We start from the raw sequence: 20,038 nt of genomic DNA, 5'->3' as shown, positions 1-20,038 counted from the left end.
GGAAAGATTCCCACTATTAATATGCTTTTTCTGCTGTTATTACCTATATGACAATCACTAGGGATTAGCCCACCCTTTTGAGCAGATCTCTGTAGATCTATGAAGAGGTACTGTCTTATAGTGATGCTATGTAGACAAGTAGATGACTTCTTAATTCTTTTTTTTTTTTTTTTAAGATTTATTTATTTATTATATATAAGTACACTGTAGCTGTCTTCAGACACTCCAGAAGAGGGAGTCAGATCTCTTTACGGATGGTTGTGAGCCACCATGTGGTTGCTGGGNTTTGAACTCCGGACCTTCGGAAGAGCAGTCGGGTGCTCTTACCCACTGAGCCATCTCACCAGCCCCGACTTCTTAATTCTTAATGATGATCCTATAAGAATTCCTAAAATTGTATCAGTATTTATTAAGGTCTTTTATAGTGAGACTGCTGTTAGGTCCTTTCTGATAGTGAAAACTGCAATGGGAACTCTGCCAGTCTCCGGCGTGTCAACAGTTACTTGTTCTGATAGTGAGCAGGCTTTCTACTCAGAGCACTTTCCAAGAGGCTCTAAGACTGTGAACCAGGGTCATGAAAAAGAACTAATGGTTTATTATAGGTGCTAGGATGGGAGAGCAAAGATTGACTGGGTTTATCTATACAAAAATTTACTAATAACTTGGTTATGATTTTTTTAACTTGTGAAGTTGTGACAGGTGATGAATGTTTAGTCAGATAATTACTCCCAATGGATACGCATGGAAACATTCTCTGTTGTAAACTCCTTATTCAATTTATGATTTGAGTTTACGTGTAAACCTGTGATGAACTTTTTACCACGTGATCATGTATTCTGAAAGATAAACATCTGTGCTGAGGACAAAGAGCAGAGGACGAATTTTCCCTTATCCCCCTTCTTCATTCATTCTGTTTTTCCCCTTTTTCTTAGCTTTCATAGGGAACTTTTTACAACTTAGAAATAAACATTAAATTCACTTTTCAAAGTGTCTCCTTTTTTTCCTGTAACTTCAGCTAGTAGGCTGAAAGGCCACATTACTTAGTCCCTCACTGTTAGGCTACAGGTGTTAATCACCTAAGCCAGCAGCTTTTAACCCTCAAAAAGAGCCAGAAAGTTTTTAGGACTTTTTAGAAGTTATCATCAGCATCTCAATATAGTTAGAGAGCTGGGATGTCTGGAGACCATCAGTCTTTAAAGCCACACCAGAGCCCTACTCTGTGTCCCATTTCAACCCGCTCCAGGCCGGAGGCTACCCACAGGGCTATAGAGTGTGCTTCCATTTTAATGATATTCTGAAATGTCAAAATTGAGGACCTAGTGAACAAAATCATGGTTGCTAGGGGGAGTGGATAAAAGAAGGGACAGGAAGAAGATGGGTCTGCTATGGTTACAGAAAAAGATTCTTATGGTATTGAAACTTTATTATCTATACTGCTGTTTAGATGTATGAGATAACATGGGGTAAAATTATGTAGCACTTGAGGTTGGAGATAGCTCAGTGGTTAGGAGCACTTTGTGCTCTTCCAGAAAACTTGAGTTTGGTTCCCAGTACCTACACGAAGTAGCTTACAGTCACTGCAACTGCAGTTCCAAGGATCTGGTGCCCTCTTCTCTCCACAGGCGCTCTCTCAGGTATGGCACAGACTCAGACACAAACACATACATACACCTAAACAAAAAATTTAAATCTTAAAAAAAATTATATGAAATTTAATACATATACACAAATGAATGCAGATAACAGAGGAATTAGGATAGGCCTGGTGGATTATACAGTGTAAGTATACCAGTTTAGACTCTATGACAGTTTTACACAGTGTTCATTAGAGCAAACTGGGCAGAATAGAAAAAGATTATACTGTTATTTTTTACAGCTGCATATAAATCTACTGTTACCACAACATTGTTTTTTAATTTATTTTTTAAAATAAAGGTCGTCTACAGCTACAGGCAGATCGCCATCAAGAGCACATCCGAGCCAGAGACTCATTAATTCAGTCTTTGGCAACACATCTTGAATTGGATGGTTTTGAGCGTGGACCATTCAGTGAAAGACAGATTAAGAATTTTCATGAACTTGTGAAAGAGAGACAGGAAAGAGAAGCTAAAACTGCCAGCCAGCTCTTGGTAAATATCTTGAAATCCAGATTTGCTGTCTTTTGTGTCAGATTCACTAAGTGATCCTATAAACTTTTAAAGCGAACCCAATGTTGTCACATTTTTAACTGAGTCTTGGGCTACTAAGTAGAAAAAAAACTTAGAATTTTTTTTTAAATTCATAAGGATGAAATAGGAGCATAGTACAGATTTATGGTTTTATTTTAAGAAAAATAAATTTTTGAGGATAATTGCTAAAAAGTTTGCTCGGTTACTAATTATCACCTCTGGGTGATGCTTTCAGTTTTAGAAATGATTTCTTATATTTTATTCATTGTGTGTTACTTTAAAAGGGGGAGTTTCCCTAGTTGCTTAATGACAGAATCAGTGATGTGCATTGTTGCCGTTTAGAGCGACCTGACAGACAAAGAGGCTCTGAAGCAGAGGCAGCTTGATGAGCTGAGGGACAGGAAGAGCGGACTGGGGAGGACGATTGAGCTGAAGACGGAGATCCTCACAAAGAAGCAGAGCGAGCTGCGGCACGTGAGGAGCGAGCTGCAGCAGCTGGAGGGCTCCTCCGACAGGATTCTGGAACTGGACCAGGAGCTCACGAAAGCTGTAAGCTGCCCACCTAACGAGTGACCACTGAGCCACCTCACATTCAAGGCCCATCGCTCACCCTGAGACTGTAGCACTTCAGTTAGTAATCCCATGTAAAGTGAGCTTATTCAGATATCTTGATGATCAGCTCTTTGATTCTAGAAGTTGATGGGGTAAAACTAGAATCACCAAGAAAATTTAAAAAAAGAAACTCGTGCTCAGACTTTCAAGCTTTCGACTCTCCCTCTGTGTGGATCACAGACGTGGGTCCCAAACGCAGCAGAGTGGGGTGATTATCACAAATATCTTCGTATCTGACCCAAATTAAAAGGCAAATACTTTCCCGTTAGTCTGCACACCTGAGGTTTTTATGTGACCGACTTGTCACCATGTTTCCTGTGGTAAACAAACGCCATTTTCTTTAAGAGGTTTGAGCTTTCCTCCTTGCTTTGTCCTCCTTCACATCTCCATTCCTCTTCAAAACCAGAGGACACCCGTGTCCCACCTCCATAACATAGGGAAGCTATGGCCACTGCAGAGTACGTTTTCATCAGTTCCCAGTTTATCGTAGTGTTGTCAGGATGGGGATGTGCGGGTGAGGGACCACATCACAGCCAGGGAGTAGAGTAAGTTACATGGGAACTTAATAAATACCTAAGTAGGGGGAGTAAGAGATATTCATCCATCTACAAAGATACATTTCTCTTAATTATTTTCCTTTTCTTCTTTAAAAATTTATTTTTATTTATGCATATATGTCCATGTGTCTGTGTAGTTACATACGTGGGAGTCCAGGCGCTGGAAAAGGACAGGGGCATTGGATCTGTAGTTCTGAGCTATCTGACCTGGGTGCTAGGAATTGAACCTGGGTCCTCTGGAAAAGCAGTATGTGCTTTTAATCACTAAACTGCCTCTCTAGCCTCTCCTAATATTTTTCTAATTTTTATTTCTCCTTTCTGTTTGACTTTTCGAAGTTTATTTACTAATTCTCTATCATTACAGCAGAGTACAGTACCCTGAATAAGATTTTTCCCAAAGCATATGTGAGTTTATATTTTTCTCTTTTGGATATGAGCAGAAAGTAGTATTTTGTTTCTCTTAGGAATAATTTTTGGTTTTAGTGGAAAAAATGAAAACTTACTAAAAGAAAAAATATATTCTTCAAACAGTAGAAAGAGCTGCTTTAAAGCTAGCAATAATTACACTTTCTTATTATCTTAATTCTGGCACAAAATATATAAATGTACATTTGTTTGAATTGTTGATTAGGAACGTGAACTAAGCAAGGCCGAGAAAAATAGCAGCATAGAAACCCTAAAAGCAGAAGTAATGAACCTCCAAAATGAGAGAGCTGACCTGGACAGGAGCTTGCGGAAGCTGGACCAGGAGATGGAGCAGTTAAACCATCATACAACAACCCGCACACAGATGGAGATGCTCACCAAAGACAAAGTATGAGCTCTTTCTGTAGTATCTATACTGATGGGTATTTAAAACAGTTTATCCATTTTTAGTCAGTAGGCTGAAGTATTGATTTGGTATTGTCTTTGTATTTAGAGGTTACAACTTAATATTAAAAATAGGCTTATAAAATAGAGTTTTAACTTAAAACTCTTTTTTTCTAAAATTGTTATTACTATTTTTGAGATGGGCTGTAGCCCTGTTGCCCTTGCTGGCCTCTGACTCTATGGACTCAAATGATTCTCCTGCCTCGGTCTCCTAACTGGAAATATAGGCATATACCATTGTACCTGGGAAAAGCTATGTTTTAAGAACAAAAATCCCAGAAATACAAACACAAAAACATGGTTCGAGACCAGAGTTTCTTGTGTGGTGCTGTCTGTCTGGAACTCCCTTTGTAGACCAAGCTGGCCTTGAACTCACAGAGATCTGCCTGCCTCTACATAACAAGTACTAGGATTAAAGGTGTGTACCATCCTGCTCAGCTGTTGGTAACTTTTAACAGAGAGGTTTAATTTTTTTATGCTATTGAATTGGTTACTCTGACTTTAAAAGACTGGAACATGGGGATGTCTTGAAGGTAAAGATACTTGTTGCCAAGCCTGAGTTTAGTCCCTGGAATTCACATGATAGAAGAACTGACTCCAAAGTTGTCCTCCAATCTACTTGTGTGTGCCATGGTTAGAGTATATACACACAAATGTTTTTTTTAATTGGATTATTTTCTTTATTTACATTTCAAATGTTATCCCATTTCCCAGTGTCCCTCCCCCCTTGAAAACCCCCTATGCCGTCAGCCTTCCCCCTGCTTCTGTGAGGGTGTCCCACCTTCCCGCCCTCAAGTCCCCTATTCTGGGGCATCTTTTGAGCCTTCATAGGACCAAGGACCTCTCCTCCCATTGATGTCTGACAAGGCAACGTATGCAGCTGGAGCCATGTGTACTCCTTTGTTGATGGCCTACTCCCTGAGAGCCCTTGGGGGACTGGTTGGTTAAATATTATTGTTCTTCCTGTGGGGTTCAATCCCCTTCATCTCCTTCTCTAACTCCTCTATTGGGGAATCCACACTCAGTCCAATGGGTAGCTATGAGCATCCGTCTCTGTATTTGTAAGGCCCTCTGGCAGGGCCTCTCAGGAGACAGCCATATCAGGCTTCTCAGGAGACAGCCATATCAGGCTCCTTTCAGCATGCACTTCTTGGCATCCACAATAGTGTCTGGGTTTGGTAACTGTATATGGGATGAATCCCCAGATGGCACAGTCTCTGAATGGCCTTCGGTTTTTTTTCATTTTGTTTTTAAAGGCAGTTCTCTGAGCCTTTACACATTTTATATGTTTTGCCTGAATTTGTATATTTCTCATTTTTAAATTGGAAACTTTAGGCATTCTAGAATTTATTTATCCAATTTAATTAATTCATTTAAAAAGTTCTACTTATTACTTAGTGTGTGTTTACTAGCACACGCTTGGCTTTTTAGTCATCTGTAGGTGGTGCACACTTTTAATCCCATCATTTAGGAGCCAGAGCCAGAGGGATGGCTGAGCTTTTGAACAGTCTTCTGTATAGCAAGTTCCGGGCCGGTCAGGACTACTGAGTGAGACTCTTTCTCAGAAACCTTAGAGAGAGGGAGAGCTGGTTCTCTCCCGTGTTCCTGTGGGTTTCAGGGGTAAACTCTGTTGTCAAGCTTTTATGGCAAATACTTGGACCTGCTGAGCCACTGCTCCCATCCCCAGAATTTATTTTTGTCATTAACAGGCTTGACTTTTAAAAGTTGATTTGTTTTGTTTTGTATTTTCCTTATAGACTGACAAAGATGAACAGATAAGAAAAATAAAGTCTAGGCACAGTGATGAACTAACTTCACTGTTGGGATACTTTCCTAACAAAAAACAGCTTGAAGACTGGCTTCATTCTAAATCCAAAGAAATTAATCAGACCAGGGACAGACTTGCCAAACTGAAGTGAGTTGCTAAAACATTACCATGGATACAGATCTCTTTATTTCGTGCTTTTTTTTTTTTTTTAATTGTTTTAAGTATTCATTGTCATGAGATGGTATGTCATATTTAAGTAAAATGTAATGGGAGTCGTTGGGGCCTCTTGTTTCGTAAAACTGTAGAAAAAGGATTGACATCTGGAGTTTGTTTTCTGTCTGAACATACACTGCTCAGACTTTCTCGCGTGCTCTCTGAAGTGCTGGTTACATGAGAGGTATTTCTCAGTGAGCGTCTAGGGAGATCGTAGATTTGACTTTTGCTATATTAAACTAATGGTGCTTTGTTCCTTGTGTGAGCAGCATCTCACAATGTAGTCCAGGCTGGTCTCCAACTTAAGATCCTCTTGTCTCAACTTTGAAGTGCTGGAATTATAAAGTGTATGTCACCATGCCTGGCTCAAATATTCTACCTCTTTTGGAAGAGTCTTTTAGTAAATAGGCTTTTTAAGTTCAGGAAATCGCAAGTTGTTGCAGTTTGTTAAAAAGATAAGGTAATTGGTATAAGCCATGTCACCTTGAAAGAATTGTACAAAGAGGGGCAAGTAAGATATCTCAGAAGGAGCCAGGCGTGGTGGCGCACGCCTTTAATCCTAGCACTCGGGAGGCAGAGGCAGGTTGATTTCTGAGTTCGAGGCTAGCCTGGTCTACAGAGTGTGTTCCAGGTCAGCCAGGGCTACATAGAGAAACCCTGTCTCAAAAAACAAAAAAACAAAACAAAACAAAACAAAAAAAGCTATCTCAGAAGGAACCCTTACTGCCAAACCTCATGACCTCAGTTCATTCTCGGGACCCCACGTTGTGGGAGAGAGCTGATTCTGCAAGTTATCCTCTCGCCTGCACATGCATACCAGGGCGTGCATGGCCTCCACAGTGGAGAAGAGAAGGTGTGCACAGCTAAATGAAAGGGGTAAGCGCCACTGCATGCTAAGGAAGAGGAGCTGTCAGTGGAAGCCACGACTGCTTGGGGACCAGGATGAGGCAGCTGCAGTGGTGTCTCAGGTGTTTCCTCAAGGAGAGGCCAGGAGGGTCTGGGGCTTCTTGGAGACTGGGTAGAATGAAGGCTGCACTCATTTTTGATGAATGAGGGGGATGAGTGACCACGAGGCGAGGAGCTGTCACAGAAAGGGCCAGGGGAGGTGTTTGGAGGTGAGTAAGGAGTAAGTGCTGTGAGGAGAGCAGCGGGTGGCTGCTGTTTGTTCTATCCCATAATCTGGGATCTGAGGCTGTAAGCCCCAGAAATATAGCAGAATTCTGCCCCTATTTATTTATCTGGGAATGGGTCCATGCTCAGGGTTAGCAGATGTCAGTGTCCTAGGAGGAACGTTCCACTAGAAGATTAAATGAGAACATTCAGTTTGTTCCTCTGACTTCTAAAGAAAGACTGTGGTAGAGTGGGCACTTACCATGCTTGAGGGCCTTTGTTCTATTCCCAGCACAAAACTATGAAAATAAAAATATAGGAAAGTAATTGTACATATCTCTTTAACAACTTTTGGCAGAGTTTGTCTAGTAGCTCTTTAACCAAAATTTTCAAATTTCTAGGGCGCTGGAGAAGAGGGTTCAGTGGTTAAGAGCACTGGCTACTCTTGCATTGGATCTCGGTTTAGTTCCCAGCATGCACGCAGTGGCTCACAACCACCTGTAACTCCAGTTCTGTGGCATCTGATATGCTTTTCTGATGTCTTTGGGTCCCAGGCACATACATAGTGCATGCCCATATGTGGAGGCAAAGCATTCCGACACATAAACTCAATCTAAATAATTTAAATTTTTTCAAATATCCCACATTTGTTTTTATTTTAGCAAAGAACTAGCTTCAGCTGAACAAAATAAAAATCATATAAATAATGAGCTAAAGAAAAAGGAAGAACAGTTGTCCAGTTATGAAGATAAGCTATTTGATGTTTGTGGTAGCCAAGATTTGGAAAGTGATTTGGGCAGACTTAAAGAAGAAATTGAAAAGTCCTCAAAACAGCGAGGTAAGTTACAGTTTATAGATCATCAAGGCACTTTGACTTTTGAAATTTCATTCACAGGTAACTGCTAAGGATCAGAGATTTTAAGACTTACTTTGAAAATTAATTATAATTGTGTGTTTGAAGGGGTATGTGCATGTGAGTCAGGTATCCACCAAGGCCAGAGGCATCAGATCGTCCTTGGAGCTAGTGTTGGAGATGATGGTGAGCTGTCCAGTGTAGGTGCTGACAATCAACTCAGCTTCTCTTGCTAGAGCAGCAAGTGCTCTTAACTGCTCAGCCACCCCTCCAGCCCAAGGACTATCCTGGAGATTTAAAACTTTGCATAGACCCAAACGACTTGAACTTGTTCCTGGCTGTATAGCTTCACTATACAAGTAGCTTTGGGACTTGCTGAACCTTTCTTGTGCTTCAGATTTGTCATCTATAAAATAAAAATAAAACTGCATTATATAGTACAGTAAGAGGAGCAAATAAGATTGTGTGTGTAAGAAATGCCTAGCACATAGAAGATCTCAGTAAAATGTTAGATGCCAGAAATTATGCAAATAGAATATAGAATATCCTTAGGAAGATTTAAATGTCAAAATCTTTATTTCGTTTGGGTATACTTACAAAGCAGGAATAATGATTATGGAAGAAATGCGTGTCTATCTGACTAGGATTTCCTAACCTTTTAAACAGCCATGCTGGCAGGCGCCACAGCAGTTTACTCCCAGTTCATTACGCAGCTGACAGATGAAAACCAGTCCTGCTGCCCAGTCTGTCAGAGAGTATTTCAGACAGAGGCTGAGTTACAGGAAGTTATCAGCGACTTGCAGTCCAAGCTGAGGCTTGCTCCAGATAAACTCAAGTCAACAGAATCGGAACTGAAGAAAAAAGAACGGCGCCGTGATGAAATGCTTGGACTTGTGCCCGTGAGGTAAGCCTGAGTAGTCATGGCTCAGGTGGTCTTCACTCTGTGTGTCTCCTGAGACTTGGCTTGAGTCATAGTTAAGACAGTTCTAAACTGCTTGTTGATGTCATTTTCCAAACCCCACAAACAAAATATGAAAAGTTCTAAAAAACAAGTTAAAAAATTTTTATGTATGTGTGTGGATGTTTGCCTACATGTATGTCTGTGCACCACATGGGTACTTGGTACCTGTAGAAGCCCAAAAAGGGTATTAGATCCCCAGGGACTGGAGTTTTATATGGTTGTGAGCTGGCTGTGAGGGCTGGGAACTAAATCCTGGTCCTCTGGAAGAGTAACCAGTGCTAAACTGCTAAGCCCCCCGCTCCCAAAAACCCCTCTAAATTTTAACACTACATTTTATTTATTTGGCGTGGGTATGGGCGTGCAGTGCCATTCATGTGGCCGTCAGAGGACAACCTTCAGAAGTCTGTTCTCCTTCCAATATGTGGGTCCTGGGGTTCAAACTCAGGCCCTTAGGCTTGGTGGCTGGCGTCTTTACCCACTAAGCAATCTTGTCATTCCCTAAGACAACCTTAAGGGTATGATCTTCTCACCGGTAACTCCCTATCCTCATGCTTCTCCCTCCCAAGGTCGGGTGTGTGCCACCATGTCCTGCTCCAAAGACGTCTTAATAGTCTGTTCCCTAGACAGGAGGGAGGCCTCTTTTTTTTTTTTTTTTTTTTTTTTTTATGTATTTTTGAGAACTTGTTCTGCTGGAAGAGGGTTGGTTTTTTGAGACAGGGTTTCTCTGTGTAGCCCTGGCTGTCCTGAAACTCACTTTGTAGACCAGGCTGGCCTCGAACTCAGAAATCCACCTGCTTCTGCCCCCCAAGTGCTGGGTTTAAAGGCGTGCGCCTCCACTCCCTGCCTGTGTGAGACTTTGAAAGCAGGGTTAGCACTGTGTGACTGCTCCTGGTTCTTAGCCATCATCCCGTCATCATAACTGTCCTTTTTACATGTAACAGGTCTGTCTGTGACCACAGTTTTTGGAAGTAATAAGAAATGGAATTGATTGTTCATGTTAATATACATATGAAATAGGAACACTTCATTGTTTCTTCTCCCCGCCCCCCAAGAACTTGTCTGTTACCACAGCACTTTAAGGTTGGCATTTCTTGGTCATAGTGTATACTTTTTAAAAAATTAGTAACAGTTATAGCATGCAATAGCCAACATTTGGGTTGTTTTTTTCCTTGTTATCAGCAGCTAATTTAATTTATTGTCCCTTTTAGACTTACCATATTAATTTAATTTTAAGTAAGAATTTGGAATTTTTCAGAAATAAACTTGATTTTTTAAAAAAAAGTTTATTTTTAGTTTATATGTATGGATGTTTTATTTTCTTGTGTGATCTGTGCACTCCATGCATGCACTGCTCATGAAGGCCAGAAGATGTCATTGGACCTCATGTAACAGTGGTTACACACGGTTGTTAGCCACCACATGGGTGTTGGGAATTAAACCCCAGTTCTCTGAAAGAATAGCCAGTGCTTTTAACTGAGCCATCTCTCTAGCCCCTAAACTTTGAATTTAAAAAAAAAAAATTGAATATGTGTTACTGCTTTATAATTGATAATTATAGAGCCAGTACTTGTCTTTGAGACAGTAAGTGAGATTCAAATAGTGATATTAAAAAAGGTTGAGGAGCTGGTGAGATGGCTCAGTGGGTAAGAGCACCCGACTGCTCTTCCGAAGGTCCGAAGTTCAAATCCCAGCAACCACATGGTGGCTCACAACCACCTGTAATGAGATCTGATGCCCTCTTCTAGTGCGTCTGAAGACAGCTACAGTGTACTTACATATAATAATAAATAAATAAATCTTAAAAAAAAAAAAAAAAAGGTTGAGCCAGGGGCTGGAGAGATGGCTCAGTGGTTAAGAGAACCGACTGCTCTTCTGAAGGTCCTGAGTTCAAATCCCAGCAACCACATGATGGCTCACAACCATCCGTAATGAGATCTGATGCCTTCTTCTGGTGCATCTGAGGACAGCTACAGTGTACTTACATATAATAAATCTTTAAAAAAAAAAAAAAAAAGGTTGAGCCAGGCGTGGAGGCGCACACCTTTAATCCTAGCACTCGGGAGGCAGAGGCAGGNGGATTTCTGAGTTCGAGGCCAGCCTGGTCTACAAAGTGAGTTCCAGGACAGCCAGGGATACACAGAGAAACCCTGTCTTGAAAAACCAAAAAAACCAAACAAACCAAAAAACAAAAACAGAAAAAAGCTTGATGTTTTTTATACCTTTTATAAATACCTTGAGCCCATATAGCATTTGGCTGAGTGCCTGACTTCTTCCCTTCCTCTGTAATTTAAAATACTTTTAATTTTGAAATAACTTTCTACATAGAAAAAACTTAGCAAACTAGTACAGAGAATACATACACACTGTTATGCTGAGCTTAACAGTTGGTGTGACTGTGTACAGTTACTGAAACCAGGAAGAGTAACATTGAGGCAGCCCTGCTGACTGCAAACCACACTGCAGCCCGGCAGTCCTCACATCCCTGCCTGTCTTCAGAAGCCCACGTTGCATCTGACTCTTTCTCCAGAGGCTCCTGCAGACTCAGCAATAACAGTGCATCCACCTTTCAGTCTCTGTCATGGTCTTGAAACTTTTTTTTTTAAGATTTATTTATTATTATATGTAAGTACACTGTAGCTGTCTTCAGATACACTATAAGAGGGCATCAGATCTCATCACGGGTGATTGTGAGCCACCATGTGGTTGCTGGGAACTGAACTCAGGACCTTCAGAAGAGCAGTCAGTGCTCTTAACCCGCTGAGCCACCTCTCCAGCCCATCTTGAAACTTTTGATGGTGCAATCAGTCAGTTTGTAAAATTATCTCTGCTTGGCAACACCCCAGTAATAATTATTATAAACAGTTAACAGTGGCTACTAGTATCAGTAGGCAGATGTTTGAAAACAGGACATTGACATATTCTCAGATCTGTGATATCTCTCAAGATGTATTTTTTAAAATACAAACGGGAAAAAGGAGTCATCTTACAGTCTAGAAACCTGGCTAACACCACCATACCCAAATGAATAGGGTAAACATCACAAATAACAGACACGCTGACATCATTGAGCTATTGACAGGATGTCCGAGAAAGAGTTGACAGCTCTTCTGTGCTGTTCTTGCCAGAAACACATAGTTCCACTTTAATTATGAGGAAGTGTCAGCTAGATTGACTTTCGTTGTGTTTTCTTTTAAGGCAAAGCATAATTGATTTGAAGGAAAAGGAAATACCAGAATTAAGAAACCGACTACAGAGTGTCAATAGAGACATACAGCGCCTAAAGAATGACATAGAAGAGCAGGAAACACTCTTGGGTACAATAATGCCTGAAGAAGAAAGTGCTAAAGTGTGCCTGACAGATGTTACAATCATGGAGAGGTTCCAGGTAAGCCGCTGTCATTCAAAGCAGAATAAGATTGATTTGTGGGTTCTTGAATGTGAAGTGTAAGTGCATTAAAAACAGTAGTTGGGCGTGGTGGAACACACCTTTAATCCCAGCGCTGGAGAGGCAGAGGCAGGTGGATCTCTGTAAATTCAGGGCCAGCCTGGTCTATATAGCAGGTGCCAGGTCAGCTAGGCCTACACAGTGAAACCATGTCTTCCCCTTATCCCCCTAGATAGATAGATAGATAGATAGATAGATAGATAGATAGATAGATAGATAGATAGATAGATTATATACATGTGTATATGTATACACACACACACAGTAGCTAATTTTCAGGTGCAGACAGCTGATTTGTATGCATTCCTAGCATTAAAGTATTCATAAACTATGGAAATTGAGGCATAATTCATTTACCTTATTTGCAGGACTAGAACTTAATTTTACTTTTTATCCTATTAAACTTGGCCTTAAAAGAGTTTGAATCATGAATAAGTCTCTTAGAAATAACTGTTCTGTTCTTAAGATGGAGCTGAAAGATGTTGAAAGGAAAATTGCGCAGCAGGCAGCTAAGCTGCAGGGAGTAGACTTGGATCGGACTGTCCAGCAGGTTAACCAGGAAAAGCAGGAAAAGCAGCACAGGCTGGATACAGGTACTGTGTCTTTGTTCACAGGCTTCACTGCCTGCTCTTTGGAGGAGCCCTGTGCACTCACTCTCTTCCCTCCAAGTGTCACTGCTTGGCTTCTTTGCCTTGGAATTGTACATGGTCAGATGAGCTGTGTTCTTTCCCAGTGGTACCTGCCCTGTGAGCTTCACCCAAGAGTGGCCAGGGTGGGGACTGCAGGCAAGATACCCTTGCCGCGTGCAGTGGAGGCCCCTGGAATTCAGCCTTTGAACTGTGTACACTTCGAGAACTCAAAAAGGATAATAGTGGTGTTGTCTGTACCCACCCCTTAGCTACTGTATCATTATGTTTCTGTGCAGTTTCCAGTAAGATTGAATTGAACCGTAAGCTTATACAGGACCAGCAGGAACAAATCCAACACCTGAAAAGTAAAACAAATGAGCTGAAATCAGAGAAGCTGCAGATAGCCACCAATTTGCAACGGCGCCAGCAAATGGAGGAGCAGAGTGTGGAATTATCCACTGAAGTTCAGTCTTTAAACAGAGAAATAAAGGTAGCAATGTGCATACCTGTTGTTTTTTAAATTACTTCAGACAAAATTCATGTTATTAATCTAACAGACATAATTTCAGTTCTTGTGAGAATCAAGTGTTAAGTGTTACAATGCTTCTTCCTGGGATTTCTGAGCGACAGAGTAGGTATTCATAAGTAAAGATTCGGGAAGAAAGAGTCGGGGCGTGTAAGGAAGAACCAAGATTCTGGTTAGGTGGTGGCTCTTATGTTCCTGGAAGTGGCCCATTGATGGCTGCATAACTGTATGTGAATTCTTGTCCCTAAGTATTGTATCCGTGGCAGATACCTGTGTGTCAGCTGTGCTTCTCTTTCACCTCATGTGTGATTCAGACTGCTTGCCAGTACAGTGAGCAGGCATGGACATGCCACGGATACCGAAATGTACCCACTGGCTTTCTAAGTGCATCAAAGCAAAGGTCTTGACCCAGGGTTTCTTAATCAGGGTCACTCACTCAGTAAGCACTACACAAGTTACCCAGTTTATTTAGTAGTCATTGCTATAAATATTATTTCTTAAATAATTTTTGGATTAAGTAGGTTGGGCTTATAATACAAAATAGTATTACCTTGCACTAGTCTTGGCTGGTTACAAATGATTTTTACTTAAAGTATTGAATGCTTCCCAGCCCTGTTGAAATACATAACCAAGTCTGTTTGTGTAGAAAAAAAGAAACTGAGATTTTAGAATGCCCCACGGTTGACCAGAGGAAGCAAGGCTGATTCTCAGAAAGATCTGACAGGGAGGCCTGTGGCTTTCCACCACACCACTGTCTCCCAGCATGAGAAAACACCAGTCAGTGCTGAAGTCACAACTGTATGTCTGTGTCTACCTGTAACCTTGTAGGTTCAAAACATGTTCAAGATTTCAAGGTTCATTGTTTTAAACTGTGGTTATAGCAGTGTTATAAGGGATTTCTGATTAGTGCAATAGTTTCTCATTTGAAAGTCCTCTTTCTTCCAGAATAGGCGTGGGTCCTCCACCATTAGTGAGTATGTTGTTATTACCATGAGAATAACTGCTTAGTTAGCACGTAAGAGAGAATGTTGGGCTGAATGACCTTCTAGTCTCTGATCACATAGAGCTGATATAGGGCCATAGGTTCCTATTGTGCTCTTGAAGATTCATGCATAAAACTGTGTGGCATAATTGGGACCACGTGGCCTAGATCAATAATCTACTTTTGGTAGAGTCATTTCTGGAGCCAGACTAGGTTATACTCTTAGCTATTTTAATTGATTATTTTATTTATTTGATTTACATCCTGACCATAGTTTCCCCTCTCTCCTCTCCTCCCAGTCCACACACACACACTTTTCCTCCACTTCATTCATTCCTTCTCCCTTTCTTTTCACTTAAGGGGAGGCCTCCCATGGATATCACCAGCCTTGACATATCAAGTTGCAGTAACACTAGGCTAGAAGAGGCAGCACAGTAGGGGAAAGGGCCCCAAAGGCAGGTGACAGAGTCAGAGAGAGCCCCTGCTCTTGCTGTTAGAAGTCCCCCATAAAGATAGAACTGTAACGTGTGCAATGGGCCTAGGTCTGTCCATGGGGGTTCCATGGTTGGTGGTTCAGTCTCTGTGAGCCCCTATGGGCCCAGGTTAGTTGATTCTATAGCTTTTCTTATGGTGTCCTTGACTTCTCTGGCTTCTTCAATCTTTTCTCCCCCCTCTTTCGAAGGATTCCCCAAGCTCCAAACATTAGGATGTTTAGCTGTGGGTCTCTGCATGTTTCAGAGTGTTGGGTGAAGGCTCTCAGAAGACAGTTACACTAGGCTCCTGTCTGCAAGTGTAGCAGAACATTATTAATAGTGTCAGGGGTGGGCTTCCTCTCATGGCATGGGTCTCAAACTGAGGGAACTCATGGGTTGGCCATTCCCTCAATTTCTGCTTCATCTTTATCCCTGCACATCTTGTAGACAGGGCAAATAGTAAGTTTTGTAGCTGGGTTGGTGTCCCAATCTCTCCATTGTAAATCTTGCCTGGTTACAGGAGATGGCCAGTTCAGGCTCCTTTACTACAAGTCTTAGCTTGGGTCCCCATGTAGATTCCTGGGAGTTTCCATTGCCCTAGGTGTCTGGGTCATCCCAGAGATTGCACGTCACCCCCCATTCCAGTTGTCTCCCCCAGTACTCTGTCTCCTTCTGTACTCCCCCAACATAATCTCTCCTACCCCCAGCCCCTAATCCACGATGTCTATTCTATTTTCCTTTCTCAGATTCAGATTGCCCCCCCCCCCCCCCCCCCCCCCCCGCCTTGAGCCCTTCTTGTTAGCTTCTTTGGGTCTGTGGATCGTAGCATGGTTATCTATTACTTTATGGTTGTTACCTACTTCATCTACTTTTATGACCTTGAACAAGTTCCTGTTTATGCCTGTTTGCCTCTCTGAAATGTGTGGATAAAGTAATGGTGCCATCTTCATGACCCTGTCAGGAGACAAAAAGAAGTTGACATTAATCTGGGACCCATTTTATTAAGGTTATAGAACATCTGAAATAAGATAACCGAGTGTTTCCTGACTAGTCAGGTTTTGTGTGTGTGTTGTCTAGGATGCTAAAGAACAAATAAGCCCTTTGGAGACAGCATTGGAAAAGTTGCAGCAGGAAAAAGAAGAATTAATCCACAGAAAACATACAAGTAACAAAATGGCTCAGGACAAAGTAAGTTCTTGGTTTTATATTTTATTACCCATGTCTGTGTTAAACCTTTATAGCACTATTATTTCATATAAATAACTGCTAAGATAGAGTATCTTCAGGTTTGTGATCCCTGTGAGCCGGAAGTCCTCCTCGGTTGCTCTGCAGCTTATCTCCTTGAGGCAGAGTCTCTCTCACTGAACCTGAGTCTCACTGGAGTTGCCTGGTGAGCTTCCGGAGTCCTCCTTTCTCCCCTACCTCAGTGCTGAGGTTACAGGCACACAGAGCTATGCCCAGTTTTGTTTTTGTTTTTGTTTTTAATTAAGGCTTTTTTTTTTTTTTTTTTTGAGACAGGGTTTCTCTGTATAGCCCAGGCTGGCCTTGAACTCAGAAATCCACCTGCCTCTGCCTCCCGAGTGCTGGGATTAAAGGCATGAGCCACCACACCTGGCTTAAGGCATTTTTTATTAGATATTTTCTTCATTTACATTTCAAATGCTATTCCCAAAGCCCCCTACTACCCTCCCCCCGCCCGCCACCGCCCTTTTGTTTTGTTTTTAACATGGTTGCTGGAAATTTGAAGTCACGCCCTCAGGCTAACATAACAAGTGGCTTTTATCCACTGAGCTGTGATTAAATTTTTGACATTAGCAAATTTTTGAGTGTGGCCAGCTGTCCTGGAACTCTGTAGACCTGGCTGGCCTCCAACTCACAGAGATCCACCTGCCTCTGCCTCTTGAGGCAGTCTCACTCTGTAGCTCTGACCGCCTTGGCACGTGATATATGGATCCGGCTGGCCTTGTAGTCATGGCGATCCTCCTGTTTCAGCCTCCTTCCCAAGTACTAATTCCAGGCATAGACAACCATGCTCAGCTCATCTAATGTGAATGCTTTTGTTTCTGTATGTATGTGTTTCAGTTTTATAAATGTTTTCCCACAGATCAATGATATCAAAGAGAAAGTTAAAAATATTCATGGTTACATGAAAGACATAGAGAATTATATTCAAGATGGAAAAGATGACTACAAGAAGGTAATTAAAACAAAATTAATATTTCTTTGTTTTTATTCCATGCACTTAATGATCTTTATTTTTATTTATTTATTTATTTATTTATTTATTTATTTATTTTAGCAAAAAGAAACTGAACTTAATGGAGTTGCTGTTCAACTAAATGAATGTGAGAAACACAAAGAAAAGATAAATAAAGAGATGGGAACCATGAGACAAGACATTGACACACAGAAGGTAGGCTTGCTGCCCAAAGGAGCCTGTCAGCACTGTCTGTCATTAAAATAGAAGATAAACTGGACAAAAGGCCAATAGAGGAAATAACTTGTCATTTCTCTTCTTTATTTTTTATTTTTACTTTTATTTTTAGGAAAGGACTTGGGTGGTAAAAGTTTAAACATAAAGGCCAGGCATGGTGATGGCAGCACATGCTTTTAGTCCCAGCCTCCGAAGGCAGAGGCAGCTGCATCGCTTGAGTTCAAGGCCAGCTGGGGCTACAATTAAGTATCTACCTCCTCCTACTCCCAGTCTTCTTCCTAGATGTTGTTTCCATTAGATCTTTGTTTAGTCTTGAAGAAATGTTTTACTTCTGTGTCAGCAGATGCACACAGAGATAAATGTTTATATTTGCACATATACTTAAGTGTACATATATATGTATCTTACATTTGTATTATTTTCTGTCTTTTCAATTAATGTGTTTTGCTCTTACATATTAACTTACAGGCTTTTTTTTAAAGACAGGTCTCATTATGTAGGCTAGGCATAGGACTAAGTCTATGCCTATAGGACTGTGTGTGCTTTACTGTATCAGCTGAGCTCTGTGGCTGGGAACTCGATATGTGCTTGTTTAAGTCATGATGTGCCTAGCCTAATGGAGACTTGACGTGCCAGGGTGGGAAGATACCCAGGGAGGCCCCCACATCAAAGGAGAAGGGGAGGGAGTAGGATTGTGGGAAGGGGCAGCGAGCGGGATATAAAGTGAATAGGAAGGAGAAAGAGAGGGAGAGAGAGAGAGAGAGAGGGAGAGAGAGAGAGCGAGCGCGCAGGCTGAGCAAGTCATGAGGAGCAGATCAGTAAGCAGTGTTCCTCCATGGCCTCTGCATCAGCTCCTGCCTCCAGGTCCCTGCACTGTTAGAGTTTCTGTGCTGATTTCCTCTGATAGTGAACAGTGCCGTGGGAGTGTAAGCCAAGTAAAACCTTTCCTTTCCAGAAAAAAAAAAAGTTCATCCTAAAGAAGTAATTTGAAGTCTACTCTACCTCCCTTCTTTCAGTGAAGGAATATGTATGAAGGGAAAGTAGAGATTATCTGACCTACCCAAGTCATAAAATTATAATAAGTTCACCCTCTTTTGTCAAGTTCCGAATACTATATGAAACAGCAGTGATGAAAGCCAAGCAGTGTGGCACACAGGCAGAGACAGGCTGTGCCTAGTGCTTACTGGTGAGTTCAGGGTCACTGAAGTAGACTGAGGAGTGTCCCTCAAGGTTGTCCTGACTGCCGCACACAGGCAGGCGCAAAGCATCAAACAGTACTGACGAACTTTAAGTGCTAACCGATCTTCCTGTCATTATCTTATTCTTTATATTTTGTGAGGTGCTGTTAGAACTCCCACTGCTTACAATAGAAAGGACAATTGGAGCCCAAAGCTTTTCTAAGCACTTACTAAGTCAAGCACTCTCCTGCCTGCCTTAACCTTCACAGGGTTAAGTTTACAGTAGGTGGCATCATAACCACATCCCATGCAAGCTGATACTTAGACAATTTAAATAGGTTTGCCTAAAATTATCCAGTTTTAAACTGAGAGCATCACCTGACTTCACCAGCTGTTGCTTTTTACCTACGTGCTTTCCAATTAAAGTAAGAACAGAAGTTAACCTCAAAGAAAGTCCTGTCTTTCTGAGGACTGTGTGCGGCCAAATTAGGCATGTTCCATGATAGTCCATCTTAGCTGCAGGGTGATAGCACTTTATAAAGAGCTCTTTCACGTAGTCACAAATGTTAATTCACATATTAGATCATACCAGATGAAGGCAACCTTTCCATTTTCCTAGTAAGGGAAAACTCTAAGCTGGGTTCTCCATGGCAAGGCTTCAGAGAGCACAGCTGCCTGCAGTGTGTCTTGGGTTGCCTCAGCCATTGAACACTTACAATCATGTCACTTTGGCTACCTTAAGCTGTTTATAACAATGCTTTCAAGAATTTGCATAGCTGCCAGGCAGTGATGGCGCATGCCTTTAATCCCTGCACTCCGGAGGCAGAAACAGGTGGATTTCTGAGTTCGAGGCCAACCTGGTCTACAGAGTGAGTTCCAGGACAGCCAGGGCTACACANANAAACCCTGTCTCAAAAAAAAAAAAAAAAAAAGAATTTGCATAATGGTGTCTTAACTTTTTTTCTTTCTTGAGAGTCTCACTATGTAGACCAGACCTGCCTTGAGCTCAGATTGTCCGGCTTCTGCACCACTACATTCAGCTTACCATACTTACTGATAATCTTGTAAAAATCTGAAGATAGTGGTTGTCAGGAGTACAGTTGGCTATAAACCTTCAGCAAGTGTGAGGTCTCCCCCCCTAGCTCCCAGGTCCTTCACTGTTGGAAGCAAGTACAGTCAAAGCTCTGCTCTTCCCTCTGCTCCCATGTCACTGAGTTGCTACAAGTTTTCCCTACCGATGTCAGCTTCTAAATTGTCTC

General features: G+C 41.6%; 1 protein-coding gene across 1 annotated transcript in view; it reads left to right on the top strand.

Moving 5' to 3' along the window:
- Positions 1-20,038, top strand: part of Rad50 (RAD50 double strand break repair protein) — a 54,685-nt gene that overhangs the window by 12,585 nt on the left and 22,062 nt on the right. Inside the window, exons 8-19 of the mRNA XM_021177827.2 lie at positions 1,936-2,129; positions 2,511-2,717; positions 3,969-4,151; positions 5,965-6,122; positions 7,961-8,136; positions 8,818-9,055; positions 12,308-12,497; positions 13,024-13,150; positions 13,483-13,676; positions 16,245-16,355; positions 17,272-17,364; positions 17,467-17,580. Of these exons, the coding sequence (XP_021033486.1) occupies positions 1,936-2,129; positions 2,511-2,717; positions 3,969-4,151; positions 5,965-6,122; positions 7,961-8,136; positions 8,818-9,055; positions 12,308-12,497; positions 13,024-13,150; positions 13,483-13,676; positions 16,245-16,355; positions 17,272-17,364; positions 17,467-17,580 (1,985 nt within the window). The remainder of the gene's footprint in view (positions 1-1,935; positions 2,130-2,510; positions 2,718-3,968; positions 4,152-5,964; positions 6,123-7,960; positions 8,137-8,817; positions 9,056-12,307; positions 12,498-13,023; positions 13,151-13,482; positions 13,677-16,244; positions 16,356-17,271; positions 17,365-17,466; positions 17,581-20,038) is intronic.

The sequence above is a fragment of the Mus caroli genome, chromosome 11, assembly GCF_900094665.2.
Source record: "Mus caroli chromosome 11, CAROLI_EIJ_v1.1, whole genome shotgun sequence".
NCBI lineage: Eukaryota > Metazoa > Chordata > Mammalia > Rodentia > Muridae > Mus > Mus caroli.
The sequence above is the reverse complement of the archived record's forward strand: the minus strand, read 5'-3'. Positions and strand labels throughout refer to the sequence as shown.